Below are 14453 nucleotides of genomic sequence, written 5' to 3'. Positions count from 1 at the left end.
TACACTTCTTTAACCTGAGACATCTAAGTAATTAGCACAAAGTGGCGTGATCGGGAATGTTTTGCACCATTTTCTAGTTACACAGTTCAGCGTTGGTGTGAGTTTTTCTTCAGACATCATGTTGGAAATGTTGGCAGAGAGGACTGTAGCGCGGGGTCCTAACCGTGATGGTTAGAAGTGCGAGTCTCCTGCTCTTTAAGTGTCTGCTTGTACCATGATGGCATCTGTGTCCTGCAGCCGGGCCACCCTTGTCACATGCCCAGGCCCTGAGAGCGCATCTTTGTGGCTTTGCAGGATCGCTCTCATCCTCATGGTCTTCGTGAACTACGGAGGCGGGAGATACTGGTACTTCAAGCACGCGAGCTGGAACGGTAAGACACCGCCGAGAGGTCGCCTTGGTGACGCGGGCCCTCTGAGAGCTGCGGGTAGGAGGGCTCCTTGGCGTCCCCCAGGGGTTCTGGAGGTGAGCCCCACAGAGGCCCCTTAGGTCATTCTGTCAGCCTTCAGTTCTGTTCTTCCTTTCATGTGCTCTGGCTCCGAGATGCTTTGCTGTCATCACGTTGTAAACGATCCTTGTCCTCTTCTAGGTGTGCCCTGTACCTCAGCCACATGGGCGTCCTGCCCTGAGACTCGTGGTTGTCCTGGGGATGCCGTGGAGCTGGGGGTGGTCTGAGTGGCGCTGAATAGTGGCTGTGAATCTGGCTGGGGGTTTGGTTTAGGGTGGGTTTTGAGTAAGATCTGCCTAAGATCATAGATTGTCCGCATACTTCTCTGTGGTGCTCCCACAGCAGGGGTGCTCTCAGCGCCCAGGCCGGCCCCTGGCTGCAGAGTCCAGGGAGCTCGGTGCTGCTTCACAAGGTTTTCCCAGGACTCGCCCCGTCAGTGTGAGATGGAAGCCGTCCTGGGTCAGGGAGCACCGACGTTCCAGGTCCTTTCCTCACTGCCGTGCTTGTGTTCTTCTGCAGGGCTGACGGTGGCTGACCTTGTGTTCCCGTGGTGAGTTGCAAATCCGCCATCGGCTCTTCGTAGCCCATCTGCAAAGTTTTGTTTTCAGCGGATGCTGAACCTTCCCAACACCAGCCTTGAGTTCCGGGCTGTGGGCCTGTGCTGCCCACAGGTGATGGCGTGATGAGGTCCTTCCAAAAGCCGGGTTCCTGAATCGTTCTGACACTTGGCCTCGTGCTTATTTAAGACACGTGAGAATAAAAGACTGCTGATTTCAGAGGGAACATTTTATTAGTGTGGATATGATGTACAAGATCCTGGAATCTCGTAGGAAATCATAAATTCTAAATATTCCACTAATCCTGAAAATAAATTTAAACATCTTAGTTCCTAAAAAGTATGCAGTATATCAGTATCAGGGAATTCTGATAAGTATGTAGCAGTTAAGGATAGTAATAAGTTACACTTTAATATAATAGTGGAGGACTTCCCTGGCGGTGCAGTGGTTAAGAACCTGCCTGCCAATGCAGGGGGCATGGGTTCAAGCCCTGGTCCAGGAAGATCCCACATGCCGCGGAACAACTGAGCCCGTGCACCACAACTACTGCGCCTGTGCTCTAGAGCCCATGACCCACAACTACTGAAGCCTGTGTGCCTAGAGCCCGTGCTCCACAACAAGAGAAGCCACTGCAATGAGAAACCCGCACACTGCAACGAAGAGTAGCCCCTGCTCGCCACAACTAGAGAAAGCCCGTGTGTAGCAACGAAGACCCAACAGCCAAAAATAAATAAACAAACAAATAAAATAAAATAATAGTGGAGTACCCCTCTCTGCCCGGAGCGTTCCCCTGCTGAGGGACTCTGGCCCCTGCACAACGTGGCTCTTGTGTCTTTGCTGAGATGTTTTGAGAGACTTGCCTCCATCATTTATAGGCAGGACCAGCCACTGGTTTGCGTCTTTGGTCCCCAGTGTTTCACTGCTAATGTGAACTCAGGTTTATCTGAGTGGGGGAGAGTTCCTTTTGTTTTAATTGACGTATAATTGATGTACAATATTATATAAGTTACAGGTGTACAATATAGGGATTCACAATTTTTAAAGGGTCCACTCCATTTATAGTTATTATAAAATATTGGTATTCCCTATGTTGTACAATACGTCCTTGTAGCTTATTTTATACCTAGTGGTTTGTCTGTCTTTGACGGAAGGCTTGTCCATGGAAGCTGCAGTCAGTCCCGAAGGATCTCCCCCTAAGACAGGACGAGAAGGTGCACAGTCCTTCCAGCCCAACATTCTGATTCTTCTCCACCACTAAGCCGGATGTGGTTTCAATCATCGGTTTCTTTCAAAAATCACCTGTTGCTTCTCTTATGTAGTAGCTTATAAAATACTAATGACACAGAGACAAAAAATGTTGAAAGTGGCCATCTAGTAATAGCTGTTATTTTTTTAGGTTTGTGTTTATTATGGGATCTTCGATCTTTCTGTCAATGACTTCCGTTCTGCAGCGGGGATGCTCAAAATTCAGATTGCTGGGGAAAATTGCGTGGAGGAGTTTCCTGTTAATCTCTATAGGAATCGTCATTGTGAACCCCAATTATTGCCTTGGTCCACGTAAGTATTTTTTCCCCTCTGTTAGAATGTATTCAGGTTGAAATAGGGAAACGATGTGTTAGAGTGTGAAAGAAATGCAGTTTCTCCATCTCATGTACCTGCAAAAAGAACAGTTACTAGAAAAGTATATCTAACGCTTGTATGACTTTGGGCATTATTATTATTACTATCTTGGAATTTTAGGCCTGGGAGGTGCCACCAAGTCCACTCAAACCCTTCCGTACAAAGGAAGACCCCGGGGCCGGGAGAGTGAGGTGCTGTGTCCGTGTGTAGTGAAGGTCAGAGCAGGGGCCAGACCAGGCCACGGGTTCTCAGAGCCGCCCTCCTGCCGCTTTGGTTGCATCAGCTTTCACAGTAAGGCTGTTGTTCAAGGGTCCACCTCGCCATCACCTGAATGCCCCCGGGCTGCGGGAAAGGTATGATATCTCTGTCACTGAGTGGCGTGAGAGGGACAGGAAAGCTGAGGGGAGGATGTGAGCCCTGTTCTGGGGACCAGTGTCGGAACCGGGGAAGGCAGCGGCCACCGTCCTCAAGGGGCTTACGGTGTCATTAGCAGAAAGAAGACGTCCTTATCCAGGCAGGTGCCAGGTGAACCCCTCAGGCAAGAAGCACTAAGGCTTCAGGCGACGGGAGGAGGTGGGGTGCTAAGGGAGGGTGTCGCAGAAAAGTCCATTCGATGGATCACCCGACAGAGGGCCACTGCTCCCAGGAGGACACACTGCGGGGGTCCTTGCAGGGTTACCCTCGGGTAATGATACAGTCACGTAGCCTGCAAGGCAGGGACAGTCTGCGGCCTGCGCTGGGTCTGCAGGTTCCTGCTGGATGTGAGTTGAGTCCACACTCCTGATGGGAAAGGCCGGGGCGGGGCGGGGCAGGGCTTCAGGGCCGAGTGCGTCTGCGCTTTATCTCCACACCGAGCCAGACCCTTGCTCTTAGCCCAGCTTCACTGCCGTGTGTGAGCCAGGCCCTTGACCACGTGTGTTTCCATCTCCAGGAGCTTAACTTCCTCAGGTGCAATGGAAATCTGTCTCCCCCCTCAGGAAACAGTGGTGTTGTCTTGGGGTGAAGTGAGCAGTGCTGGCTGACACCCCCGTACCCTGTGCATCCCGCAGTGTCCTGGGAGAAGGCGCGCATCCCCGGCGTGCTCCAGCGGCTCGGGGGCACCTACTTCGTGGTCGCCGTGTTGGAGCTGCTCTTTGCCAAGCCCGTGCCTGAGATCTGCACCTCGGTGAGAAACCCTGCATTAAAAAAGGGGGAGAGGTCCCTGTTTAGGTGCTAGAACTTTCTTTAGTTTGGAGTGCAGTACCAGAGATTACAAGACTCTTTAACTCAGTCAAACACATTCTTTTTTCTCTTTAATTAGTTATTTTTATTTAGTCTTTATATCAATCTTTTTTTTTTATTGTGGTAAAAAACACATAACATGAGGTCTACCCTCTTAACACATATTTCAGTTTCCATTAACCAAATGAATGTGATGGCATTAAATAACATCACCATCTTCTAGTTGGCTGGTCCAGCCTCTTGGGAGAATTACTGCCAGTTTTTCAATTTCCTGGTGGTAAAGATACATAAAAACCTCACAGAACATTTCAGTGTCTATACACGCGCTGCAGGGAGGTTCGACTTGGGCCGTGCCAAGGTCGGTCCAGGAGATGACATTTCCGCCCTGGGCCGCTTCCTGTTTCTTCTTTGTAAGAAGTACGTGAGCATCTCACCTCTTTTGTAATTTCTTTCTGTCTTATTATAAATTGCTGAGTTGAGTTTACTCAGATGACAACTATTTTTTGTCCCCCAACGGAAGTAAAACTTCAGGTGGAAATGTTTAAATTCTTCCATTTGGGGTCCTACTTCACAGTAAGTTAATAAAGCTGTACTTGTTGTCCATCTCCTTCCTGTGTGGGTAACTAGCAAATTCATCACTGAATCCCAGGTTCTCTTGGTTTTTCCTGTAACGATCCCTCGGTTTTACGTGCTTGGAGCGCACTTACACTTCACGCCTTCACACCGCGCCCCCCGACCCCCGCTGGCGCACCCATGCCCTCTGCTGTAGTTTACGGAAGGCACGCAGGGGCTCCACGTGCACATGTGAACCTGACCTTGCTGGCTGTGGGGGACCGGAGGGTCTGCGAGGCTCGTCCAGGTCCCACAGTGGAGCCCAGGGCTGGGGGGACACCAGGAGTGGGGGGCTGCACCTCTCCTTCCCTCAACCAGAAGAGCTCCAAAAGCTTAAATGTTATTTTCCTTTTTAAAAATATAGCTGTATTTCTTTTAATTTCATTTCATTTATTTATTTTTGGCTGTGTTGGGTCTTTGTTGGTGCGCGGGCTTTCTCTAGTTGCAGCGAGTGGGGGCTACTCTTCGTTGCTGCACGCGGGCTTCTCATTGTGGTGGCTTCTCTTGTTGCGGAGCACGGGCTCTAGGTGCGTGGGCTTCAGTAGTTGTGGCTCGCGGGCTCTAGAGCGCAGGCTCAGTAGTTGGGGCGCACGGGCTTAGTTGCAGCACGGCATGTAGGATTTTCCCGGACCAGGGCTCGAACCCGTGTCCCCTGCATTGGCAGGCTGATTCTTAACCACTGCGCCACCAGGGAAGTCCCTTTATTTCTTTTTAAAATAATAGCTTTATTGAGATATAATTCACATACCATAAAGCTTACACATTTGAGGCATAAAACTGAGGGATATTTAGTATATTCACAGAGTCGTGCAGTCATCACCACTGTCTAATTCTAGAACAATTTCTTTATCCCCCAAAACACCCTGTCCTCACTACCAGCCACTCTCCAGCCCCAGGTCCCCCCAGCCCTAGGCAGCCCCTAATCTACTCTCTGTCTGTAGATCTGCCTGTTCTGGGCATGTCATAGAAATGAATTATAGAATATGTGGCTTTTTGTGTCTGGCCTCTTTCATTCAGCAGAATATTTTTTGAGGTTTATCCACGTTATACCATCAGTACTTGATTCCTTTTTACTTCTGAATAATATTCCATTGTATGAATTTACCACATTTTGTCTCCAGTCATCAGGTGATGGATATTTGACTTGTTTCCACTTTCTGGCTATTACGCATTAATGATTCTATGTCCATTTGTGTACAGGTTTTTGTACGAACATCTCTTTTCAGACCTCTTGGATATAGGAGTGGAATTGTCCACTGATTTCTTCTTAACTGGCCTTTTACTGTGCTATCTCATAGAGATGAAGCATCTGGACCACATACCACATATGGAATAAACACGCGTCTATTTTGTGTTACTACCATAAAGGCCAAGAGGAGCGTTACAGAGAATTTTCTGAGAACATGTACTGCACTGTGTGTTGTTTCCCATTCCACTTGCGTTTAGTTCACGTTTTTTATGCCCTGCCCCTGCAGGAGAGAAGCTGCTTTTCTCTGCTGGACGTCACATCCAGCTGGCCCCAGTGGCTCTTCATCCTGATGCTGGAAGGCGTTTGGCTGGCCTTGACCTTCTTCTTACCTGTTCCAGGATGCCCTACGTGAGCCAGCCCTGCGGGAACCCCCTTTTTGCCAAGTCCGAGCCCCTGGGTTACAGCTGTCGGGTTTCCCACATTGGGACCTCCCTTCCTCTCTCTCTTCTCCCCTTGTGTGGGAGGGCGTTTGGGCACGTGTCCAGAGGCCTGTCTCCATGAGGTTTTCCAGGGTCAGTGGGACGGACGTTGGGCCCCCGCCTTACCCCTCGGGCAGCCGTCGAGTCAGGGGCCCCGCAGTGGACGTGCATGGCGCCCTGGGGTCGTCAGGCTGGTGGGTGTTTGCGGCTCTTTGTGGGCACGCACGTCACCAGTGTACATCCCCCCGCTCCTAAGTCTGGTGGGTGAAGTGCATGTTCTCGCTTCCCCAGCGGCTATCTGGGCCCCGGGGGCCTCGGAGATTGGGGCAAGTATCCGAATTGCACGGGAGGCGCTGCCGGCTACATTGACCGCCTGCTCCTGGGAGACCATCACCTTTACCAGCATCCTTCCTCGGCTGTGAGTGAGCCCGGCTCCGACTTGGAACCGGACGCTGAGGGGGAGGAAGGGAAAGAACCAACTCCGAACTGTGTCCGTGAAACAGACTCGGGTGGAAGGAAGTTTTATTCGAGAAGTTGGCTGACTTTACAGACTTCAGTTTAATGTTGGTTGTGGGCGGCGTGTAGACGTTTCTTTGGCTGTTAAAGTGAGACTGCCTGGTGTCAGGTGTGCAGCAAGGTGCTTTCTTGTACATCTCAGGTATGGGGACAGCTTCCCGTGAGGGAGGTCTGTCAGGCAGTGCTTTTGGGATCAGCACGTGTGGGGCTGGAGGAAGCAGGACGGGGCAGTGGGGACAGCCACACGCAGGCCCCCGCTGGTCTCCTGGGGGCTGGGGCGGCCCCTCAGGGTTGTTCTCAGTGGGGTGAGGGACCAGGCCCTAGACATCCCTGGTGAGATGTGATGGCCTGGCCAGGGGGCGACTCCTGAGGGACAGCTCTCTTCAGGGACAAATCCAGAAGCTGCTGAGAGCTTTGGGCCATGAATACGTCTAGCAGCCGGGGGAGTGGATGCTTTAGTTGCAAAAGGGGTGGGATGGGCAGGCGGGGGCCAGATAGCTGGGCGGTGCCTTCCAGCACCCACTGCAATGACTGGTTCCAAATTTCTGCTGTTTCTACAATAATGATTTCTTTTATAATGAAATAATACAAAGGTATTTTTCTTATCGTTATTTGCCTTAAAAGAAGAAAGGAAGCTGTCGATGTTACAGTAGGGTTGGCCGCAAAGAGTAAACCTGAAAATTAGAAGGTGTCATGTGTGGTGTTTGAAGCTGGTTAGGGACGTGTAGTGTCACAGCCACAGGGTCTCCCGTGTGGGGAGAGTGCCACATGCCAGAGTGTCACATGCCACACACTTTCTTGGCCAGAAGTATTCTGCCCGTCATCCCCATAAGTTAGCAGTGAATTTCTGCAGCAAAACCAAAAATGTTGAATACTGGGGTGTATCCAAGTTTGCATTTTGTCTATGAGTTGTTGTGTGCTTTTTGTGATCCTTGGGTGAGTCCCGCCTTCTTGTCCTGCCCTGTCAGGTGCTTTATCACACCGAGGTGGCCTACGACCCAGAAGGCATCCTGGGGACCATCAACTCCATCGTGATGGCGTTTTTAGGAGTTCAGGTATTTGTTCATTTCATGAGAATGCGTGTTCCTGATAGTTCGTGATTATTGATTCATTACTAATCCAAAAACCATTTGATTAAAATAAGTAACTGGAAGCACATCTTCTGTGTTTCAGACCTAATAAATTCTGTTTATATTTGACAGGTTGTCAAAACCAGAGGTTGCTAAAATTTAGCACTTTCGAATAATTAGGTATAATTCCTATATTCTCCAAAGAAGTTATTCATATGGCTCATCTCGGTAGTGGGTGCACAGCAGCCCCTGGCTGAGAGGGGTCCCTGCTGGGCTGGCAGTCTTTGGAAGGTCACCTGTCACCTTATGTGTACAGTTGACACAGTTTCAGGTTATGCCTATTTTATGCCAGAGTCAGTACAGGTTGTTCTTGGTTTCTCTCACATGCAGTTTTGTTAGGATTCTGAGCAGTCTAGATTTTCCTTGCTGAAATTCTCCTTACTGGTGTTTGAAACTGTTATTTGAGGGGAGATGACGGGGAGGAGAAAGACCAGGTCCAGCCTCCTGGGGGGGCCTCTGCAACGGTAAAAATGCTCCGCGTGTGCTGTCCATGTGGCCACTGAGTCCTCAGACGTGGCTGGTCTGACGGAGGAACTGGATTTTAATTTTATGTCATTTAAATTTAAACTGAAATTGTCACAGGTGGCCAGTGGCTCCCACGTGGGACAGTGCAGGTGTACAGCATATACATTTTGGCGATTAAATAATTTCCTGTTTAGAGCTACTGCCTTTCTCTCTGCAGCACTTTAGAGTTCACATTGGGTGCTTTTATTCATAAATGCATTTAATCCGCCATATGCTCTCCAGGTAAATCTGCGCCTGCAGGAGCAGCCGAGGGTGGGTGGTGAGGAGTACAGATCGGCGCCGGTGCGTGGACTTGATCCTGCTTACTAACTGGGTCATCCCAGGAGGGTTACTGCACCCTCTGTGACTCAGTGGCACCTAAATAAGTAGTCGCACCTAAATCAGTTAATTCACATAAGGTTCTAAGACTGGGACATTCATAAATTTTAGGTATTATAAGTTATTATGAACACTTTCTCTGATGTTTTCAGAAATTAATTCCTAATTTGCAGGGGGGCGGGGCTATGCAAAGTCCAGAGTTTTCTGTGTTTAAAGTGTTTCCCTGTCTCTGCGTCCATGCTGTTTTGTCCCTCTTCTGTACCCCTGCCAGGCTGGGCCATCTAGCAGGCCAGCCTGAGCTGGTCCCGTGTCACTTTGGCGGGGAAGAGTGACTTTCCTTGGGTCCCATCACCTGTGGGAGAAAGCTCGTGCCTACCTGCTCCCACCTTCCCACCTCTGCCCACCCCCGGCCTTTCTGAATTACCTGCAGCACCTCGGGGAGGCTGTGCGTTTTCACACACTCCTGTGCATGCTGTTCCTTCCTGCCCAGACACTGTTCCAGCTTTGAGCTCATATCCTCAGCCTGGCGGTACCTCCTCTGCACATCCCCTTCCCTCCCTCCTTCCCTCCCTCCCTCCCTCCCTCCCCAGTGGTCCCTGTGCCTCTAGGCCTCCACGAGCCAAGGGCAGGGGTACCGTGCATCCCCTTGTAACCCCAGTGCCTGCAGGTGAGTCTGCCTGTCGAGAGGTTAGGACAGTGGATGAGTACGAAATAAGAACACATCGTAGGCGATTCTCTTGGTCATACCGTGCGTTTTTCTTCCCCAGGCAGGGAAAATACTCCTGTATTACAAGGATCAGACCAAAGGCATCCTGATCAGATTCGCTGCCTGGGGTTGTTTTCTTGTAAGTAGCGGACGGTCCTCACTGAAATTCCTTCTCTTCACACATACACATTTCAAAGACATCAAATGTTGAGTGACCGGCCGTGGGGTAGACAGCGGTTGTCACTTCGCATCAGTAACATTCTTCACTTGAATATCAGAGAGGAAACGTCTCGACACCTAAGCTCTCAGGTTGATTGTCTTAGGAGAATGTCTTTATAAATAAGTCAGTGAAGATATGAGGAAATGGAGCGGAGGTGTGGGTTCTGGTGGGGACCTTTGCCAGAAGGACCAGGCCAATGATAACAGGTTCACTGGGGGCAAAAGATAAGCTTGGCTGTTCCTTTCACCCCTGACCTGGCAGTCCTGTTTCCTCCACAGATTCACTCCAGCTGATCAGTTCGTTTACCTTCAACTCAGAGTAATGCTGAAAAGAGGTTTTTGGAGGACATTTTTAGTTACACATCTTAAAAATGTTTTTCCAGTTAAAAGAATAAAACGGAGGGCGCAGTTTTCAGCCTTCCCTAAGCAATTAAGTCACTCCTGTTTTTCAGTTTTGAACCACAATTGTTTCTTGAGATGATGTAAAAAACTTTAACATCTTTCTCCCCGCTTCTAGGGGTTTATTTCTGTTGCTTTGACAAAGGCTTCCGAAAATGAAGGCTTTATTCCAGTAAACAAAAACCTCTGGTAGGTACAGAAAGCCTGTCGTTTTCACATCTGGTCGGGCTGGCGTTGGATGTGCTCTCTGGAGCCCTGAGACACCCGCTGTCCCCCAGGTCCGTCTCCTATGTCACCACGCTGAGCTCCTTTGCCTTCTTCATCCTGCTGGTCCTGTACCCCGTTGTGGACGTGAAGGGGCTGTGGACGGGAACCCCGTTCTTCTACCCTGGTGAGTCCCCCCACCAACCGGCCCCAGGCCTCGTGGAGGAGGGGACCCAGCGGACGGGCCAGAGGCCGTGGGTGCCAGGTGTGTCCCAGGTGCCGGCCGAGGGGGTCCGAGGGGGTCCATGCAGGGCGTCGCTGGGCCTCTCCCCGAGCAGTGTCACCCCGTTTTACCATTTAGGTTGTGGGATCATCAATGCACCCCTCAGGCCGCTTCAGGCACGTCATCCAGTCCCTCGAGCTCCACAAACAGGGCCGTGCTTTCTCATGTAAACCCCCTGCCCTGCAGGCGGTGCCTAAGAGACACCACGCGGAGATGCACGGGTTCTGCCCGAGACTAGAGACAGCAGGTGACTTCAGTGACTCGTTTCAGCCCCGAGTCCAGTGACAGTTACGCTCGTTGGTCCTCAAGTTTTCTGTGTAGAGAATATAAATTAATAATTCTGGGCTTCCCTGGTGGCGCAGTGGTTGAGAGTCCGCCTGCCGATGCAGGGGACACGGGTTCGTGCCCCGGTCCGGGAAGATCCCACGTGCCGCGGAGCGGCTGGGCCCGTGAGCCGTGGCCGCTGAGCCTGCGCGTCCGGAGCCTGTGCTCCGCAACGGGAGAGGCCACAAGAGTGAGAGGCCCGCGTACCGCAAAAAAAAATAAATTAAAAATAAATTAATTAATTAATAAATGAATAATTCTGGCTTTCCTTTCAAATTTGGTATTCCAGAATTACACTTACCAAAGGAATGTTTTCTAATAATTTTTGGATAAGGTTTACACTCAAATCTCTAAGATTCGCATCACTTATTTTTTGGCGTAGCCAATAACAAGTGGGCGCTTTTTCTTTTTTCACTGAACTAAAGGCAAATTTCAAGAGTTAAGTCGATAACCAGCTGTGTTTCCCCAGGAATGAACTCAATCTTGGTGTACGTGGGCCACGAGGTCTTCGCCAGCTACTTCCCCTTCCAGTGGAGGCTGGGGGACAACCAGTCACACAAGGAACATCTCGTTCAGAACATAGTTGCCACTGCGCTCTGGGTGCTCATCGCTTACGTTCTCTATAAGAAGAAGGTGTTTTGGAAGATCTGAGGCCCCAGCTGAGACGTGTTGCTGGCAGATGACAGGGCCCGGGGCATCATGAAAAAGAGCCATTCGTTATAAAACTGCGTATTTCCAGGTTATTGGGGGAGATGCGGACGTGCTCAGTCTGGTTGATTATCGGACGTGGCTCATCCGACTCTGTGTACGTGAGCCTCAGACATCTGAAACGTAATTGTCTTTTCTCTCCATCTTCTGTAGAAATGGATGCCTTTGCAGCTTCATTCTAAGGATTTCTCCTTTAACTTTTCACAAGGGAGTTAACCAGGCCATTTTGCTTCTGTGACCACCTAAGGTCTGACCTTACTGATCCTCTTTCCTGCAGACTGTCTTTCTGTGCTGGTCCACGCCGACCAAGATACCACCATTTCTGTTGTGTCTGACTGTGAACATAGTCTAATATATTTCAGTTACGTACAGTTTAGTATTTCAAGAAACTCCAAGTAATCTCCTTTCAGATCTGTAAGGAACTGGTGGGTCCAAAAAAATGCCTTTCTCTCAGAAGCCATTTTCTCCTTTTCCTCACCTGAAAAACAAGTGAAACTGTAGATGTGTTATTCCCAGCCACCCTTGCATATACCTGTCTCTCTACCCACCCACCTCCTGCCTGTCTGTCTTTCTGTCTGTGTGTCTGGGTGGTAGCTGGTCCCCCAGGCCATCCTCTGTCTCTAGGAAGAGAGAGTAGCTCAAGGTCTCGGCCGGGCTCCTGCTGTGGCGCCCTTGCCGGGTCAGACGCGAGGCAGGTCCCCTCACAACGAGGGACACGGTGCTGTCCGCTCAGCTCCCCTCCAGCCCTGAGCCCCAGTGGGGTGGGAGACATCGGTGGCACTTCTGAAATCCTTAGAAAAATAATTTTGTTACAGAAAACTCTTCAAAATAAATGAGAAGTTTAAAAAACTCTCATCAGAGTAACTCTTTTCAGAATGACCCTCCACAGTGGAGGCAGCTTTCCTGCTTGGAATCACCAAGCTGAAGAATTGTTTCTCAGGAGTGAAGGAGGAGACCACAGAGGAACGGCACTCCCGTTCTGCAGCGTCCTACTTGGGGCTTTTCTGTGAGAATTCCACGTGGAAGGAAGATGTGGCAATAGGTTGTACTTCGGAGCATCCTTGCGTGGTGCGCCGGGGTCACTTCGACCTGTCCCCTGATGTCAGCTATCACCCTGCATGGATAGTGAGTTTCCAGCTACCCCGTCTCTACCCGAACTCTCATCCCAACTTGTACCTGTCCACCTGGGTGTCTGCCAGCATTCAGGCTCCCCCCTCCACACTCTGTTCTCGAACACAAGCCTTTCCGGCTTGGATGGTCCCAGCTCTGCGGACAGGTGACCCTCTGTCTCTCAGATAAAACTGTCTTTCACCCGCTTTACCTCCTCTCTCCCCCTTTCCCACGTTCAGTCATTGCCAAGTTGTCTCAGGTCTCACGGTCACTGCCTGTTACTCTTGCCCAGATGCCAAGAGGAATCATTTTTCAACCGGCCTCCTTCCCTCGGTCCCTCCTTCTGTAAAGTCACTGTCCACTGCCCCAGATTACACTTCCTAAACAGAGCTTGACTCACACCACCTCCTTATAAGCACGTGCACTGAAGTTGGAACAGCTTTGCTGGCAGGTAGAGCTGACCTCCGCTGAGCCCAGCACACCTTCTCAGCTCCCTACCAGCCCCCTGGACCCAGCCTGCTACTTGCAGCCCCGTCAGCTGCCTCCTGCCCCCCAGTTTGATTAGTCCCCTTAATTTTCTCCCATCGACCCTTGACCTATCACATTTGCTCCCTGCTTCTAAGGCACCTTCTCTAATCTCTTAGTCTTGTCCCTAAGTAATATTTTCTTCCTCTGGGTTCACGTAATATCTGATGGGGCTCAATCTCGTGGCACTTGTTGCTCTCTGCCTTGTATGACAGTGACTTGGGTACACGACCAGTTTCCCACGCTGACCTGTGAGCTTGTGGAGGATAAGGCACATTCTTCATGCGCGGCACAGTGGCCCGTGCAGAGCAGGCGCTAAATAAACATGAAAGCAAAATGGGGTGGTGGGTTTGCTTTTCATAGGTAAAATTTCACGTGTATCTGGAGCTAATGTGTGTGTGTGCACGCGCATGCGCGTGGGGAGAGCTGTCATCTTTGAGGAAACCCCTCTCTTGCGGCGCGCCTTTGTGGGTGGTCATGGCTATGTCATCCCGAATCTCAGCAGGTAAGGCTGAGCTGGGCCTCTCCAGAAGCAGTTTTCCAGTCGGGGTGTCCATCGGTTAGGATGTCTTGAGCTGGACGGAGCAGGAACTCCCCATCCAGCTGGGTTATAAGGAGAGCATTGCACATAAGTGGTCCCACGGCGGGTGGGCTCCTGCTCAGCCAGGTCGCCTCACAGCCGAGGTGCCCACCCCGTTGCCATCACGACACACACACGTGCTTGGCCAGCACCACGAGGGAGGGAGCGGGTATCCCCTCTGCCTCATAACGTTATTGGCTGGAAAACGCTCCCCAAACTGTGCAAAACCAGCAGTGACAAGGGAGCTTGGGCTGGCCTGGCCCGGGGCTGAGTGGGGACAGCTGGCACCTCCCTGGGGAGGGCAGGGAGTGTGCGGGGTGAGTGGTGGAGTGGGACATGGCGGTGGGGACAACCCTGTGCAGCGGTGGCTGCAGAAAACCCATGTGACAGTGCGTCCTGTGGGGAAGTTGGGTGGAGTCCTTGGGTAACAGCAGAAAGTACTGTCCTCGAGTGGGGATGTAATAATTTGACATTGTTTATTCATTTTTTGCACTTATATTCCTAATTCCGCTTTATAATTAGGTGAATAAACTGCTGCTCTTACACTTTACCTCACTTCATTCTGGCCCATAAAGGGCCTCTTTGACAAATGCATAATAATACGGTTTGTATCAGATGGTATCAGCTTAAATGAAAGTCAACATACTAGTTTTTGTTTTTCCTTTAATGTAGTCCTGTTTTCCAAATAACTGGGGGCGACAAATGGACTTTGAGAAATTTTCTCAACAAATCAAACTGCCTTTCAGAAAGAGATTTCCATCAGCTGTAAAACACTAGGGGTA

The 14453-nt window shown here is 50.5% G+C and overlaps 1 protein-coding gene across 1 annotated transcript in view; it reads left to right on the top strand.

Moving 5' to 3' along the window:
- The window catches only part of HGSNAT (heparan-alpha-glucosaminide N-acetyltransferase), a 48484-nt gene extending 34268 nt beyond the window's left edge, over positions 1-14216 (top strand). The window contains exons 8-18 of the mRNA XM_081220960.1: positions 295-371; positions 966-996; positions 2400-2560; positions 3673-3788; positions 5932-6053; positions 6416-6542; positions 7609-7695; positions 9381-9458; positions 10056-10126; positions 10216-10328; positions 11218-14216. Coding sequence (XP_081077086.1) covers positions 295-371; positions 966-996; positions 2400-2560; positions 3673-3788; positions 5932-6053; positions 6416-6542; positions 7609-7695; positions 9381-9458; positions 10056-10126; positions 10216-10328; positions 11218-11399 — 1165 coding nt within the window. The 3' untranslated portion in view covers positions 11400-14216. The remainder of the gene's footprint in view (positions 1-294; positions 372-965; positions 997-2399; positions 2561-3672; positions 3789-5931; positions 6054-6415; positions 6543-7608; positions 7696-9380; positions 9459-10055; positions 10127-10215; positions 10329-11217) is intronic.
- The last annotated feature ends 237 nt before the right edge of the window (positions 14217-14453 follow it).

This window comes from Mesoplodon bidens (genome assembly GCF_964165515.1).
Source record: "Mesoplodon bidens genome assembly, chromosome: 20".
Taxonomy (NCBI): Eukaryota; Metazoa; Chordata; class Mammalia; order Artiodactyla; family Ziphiidae; genus Mesoplodon; species Mesoplodon bidens.
The sequence above is the reverse complement of the archived record's forward strand: the minus strand, read 5'-3'. Positions and strand labels throughout refer to the sequence as shown.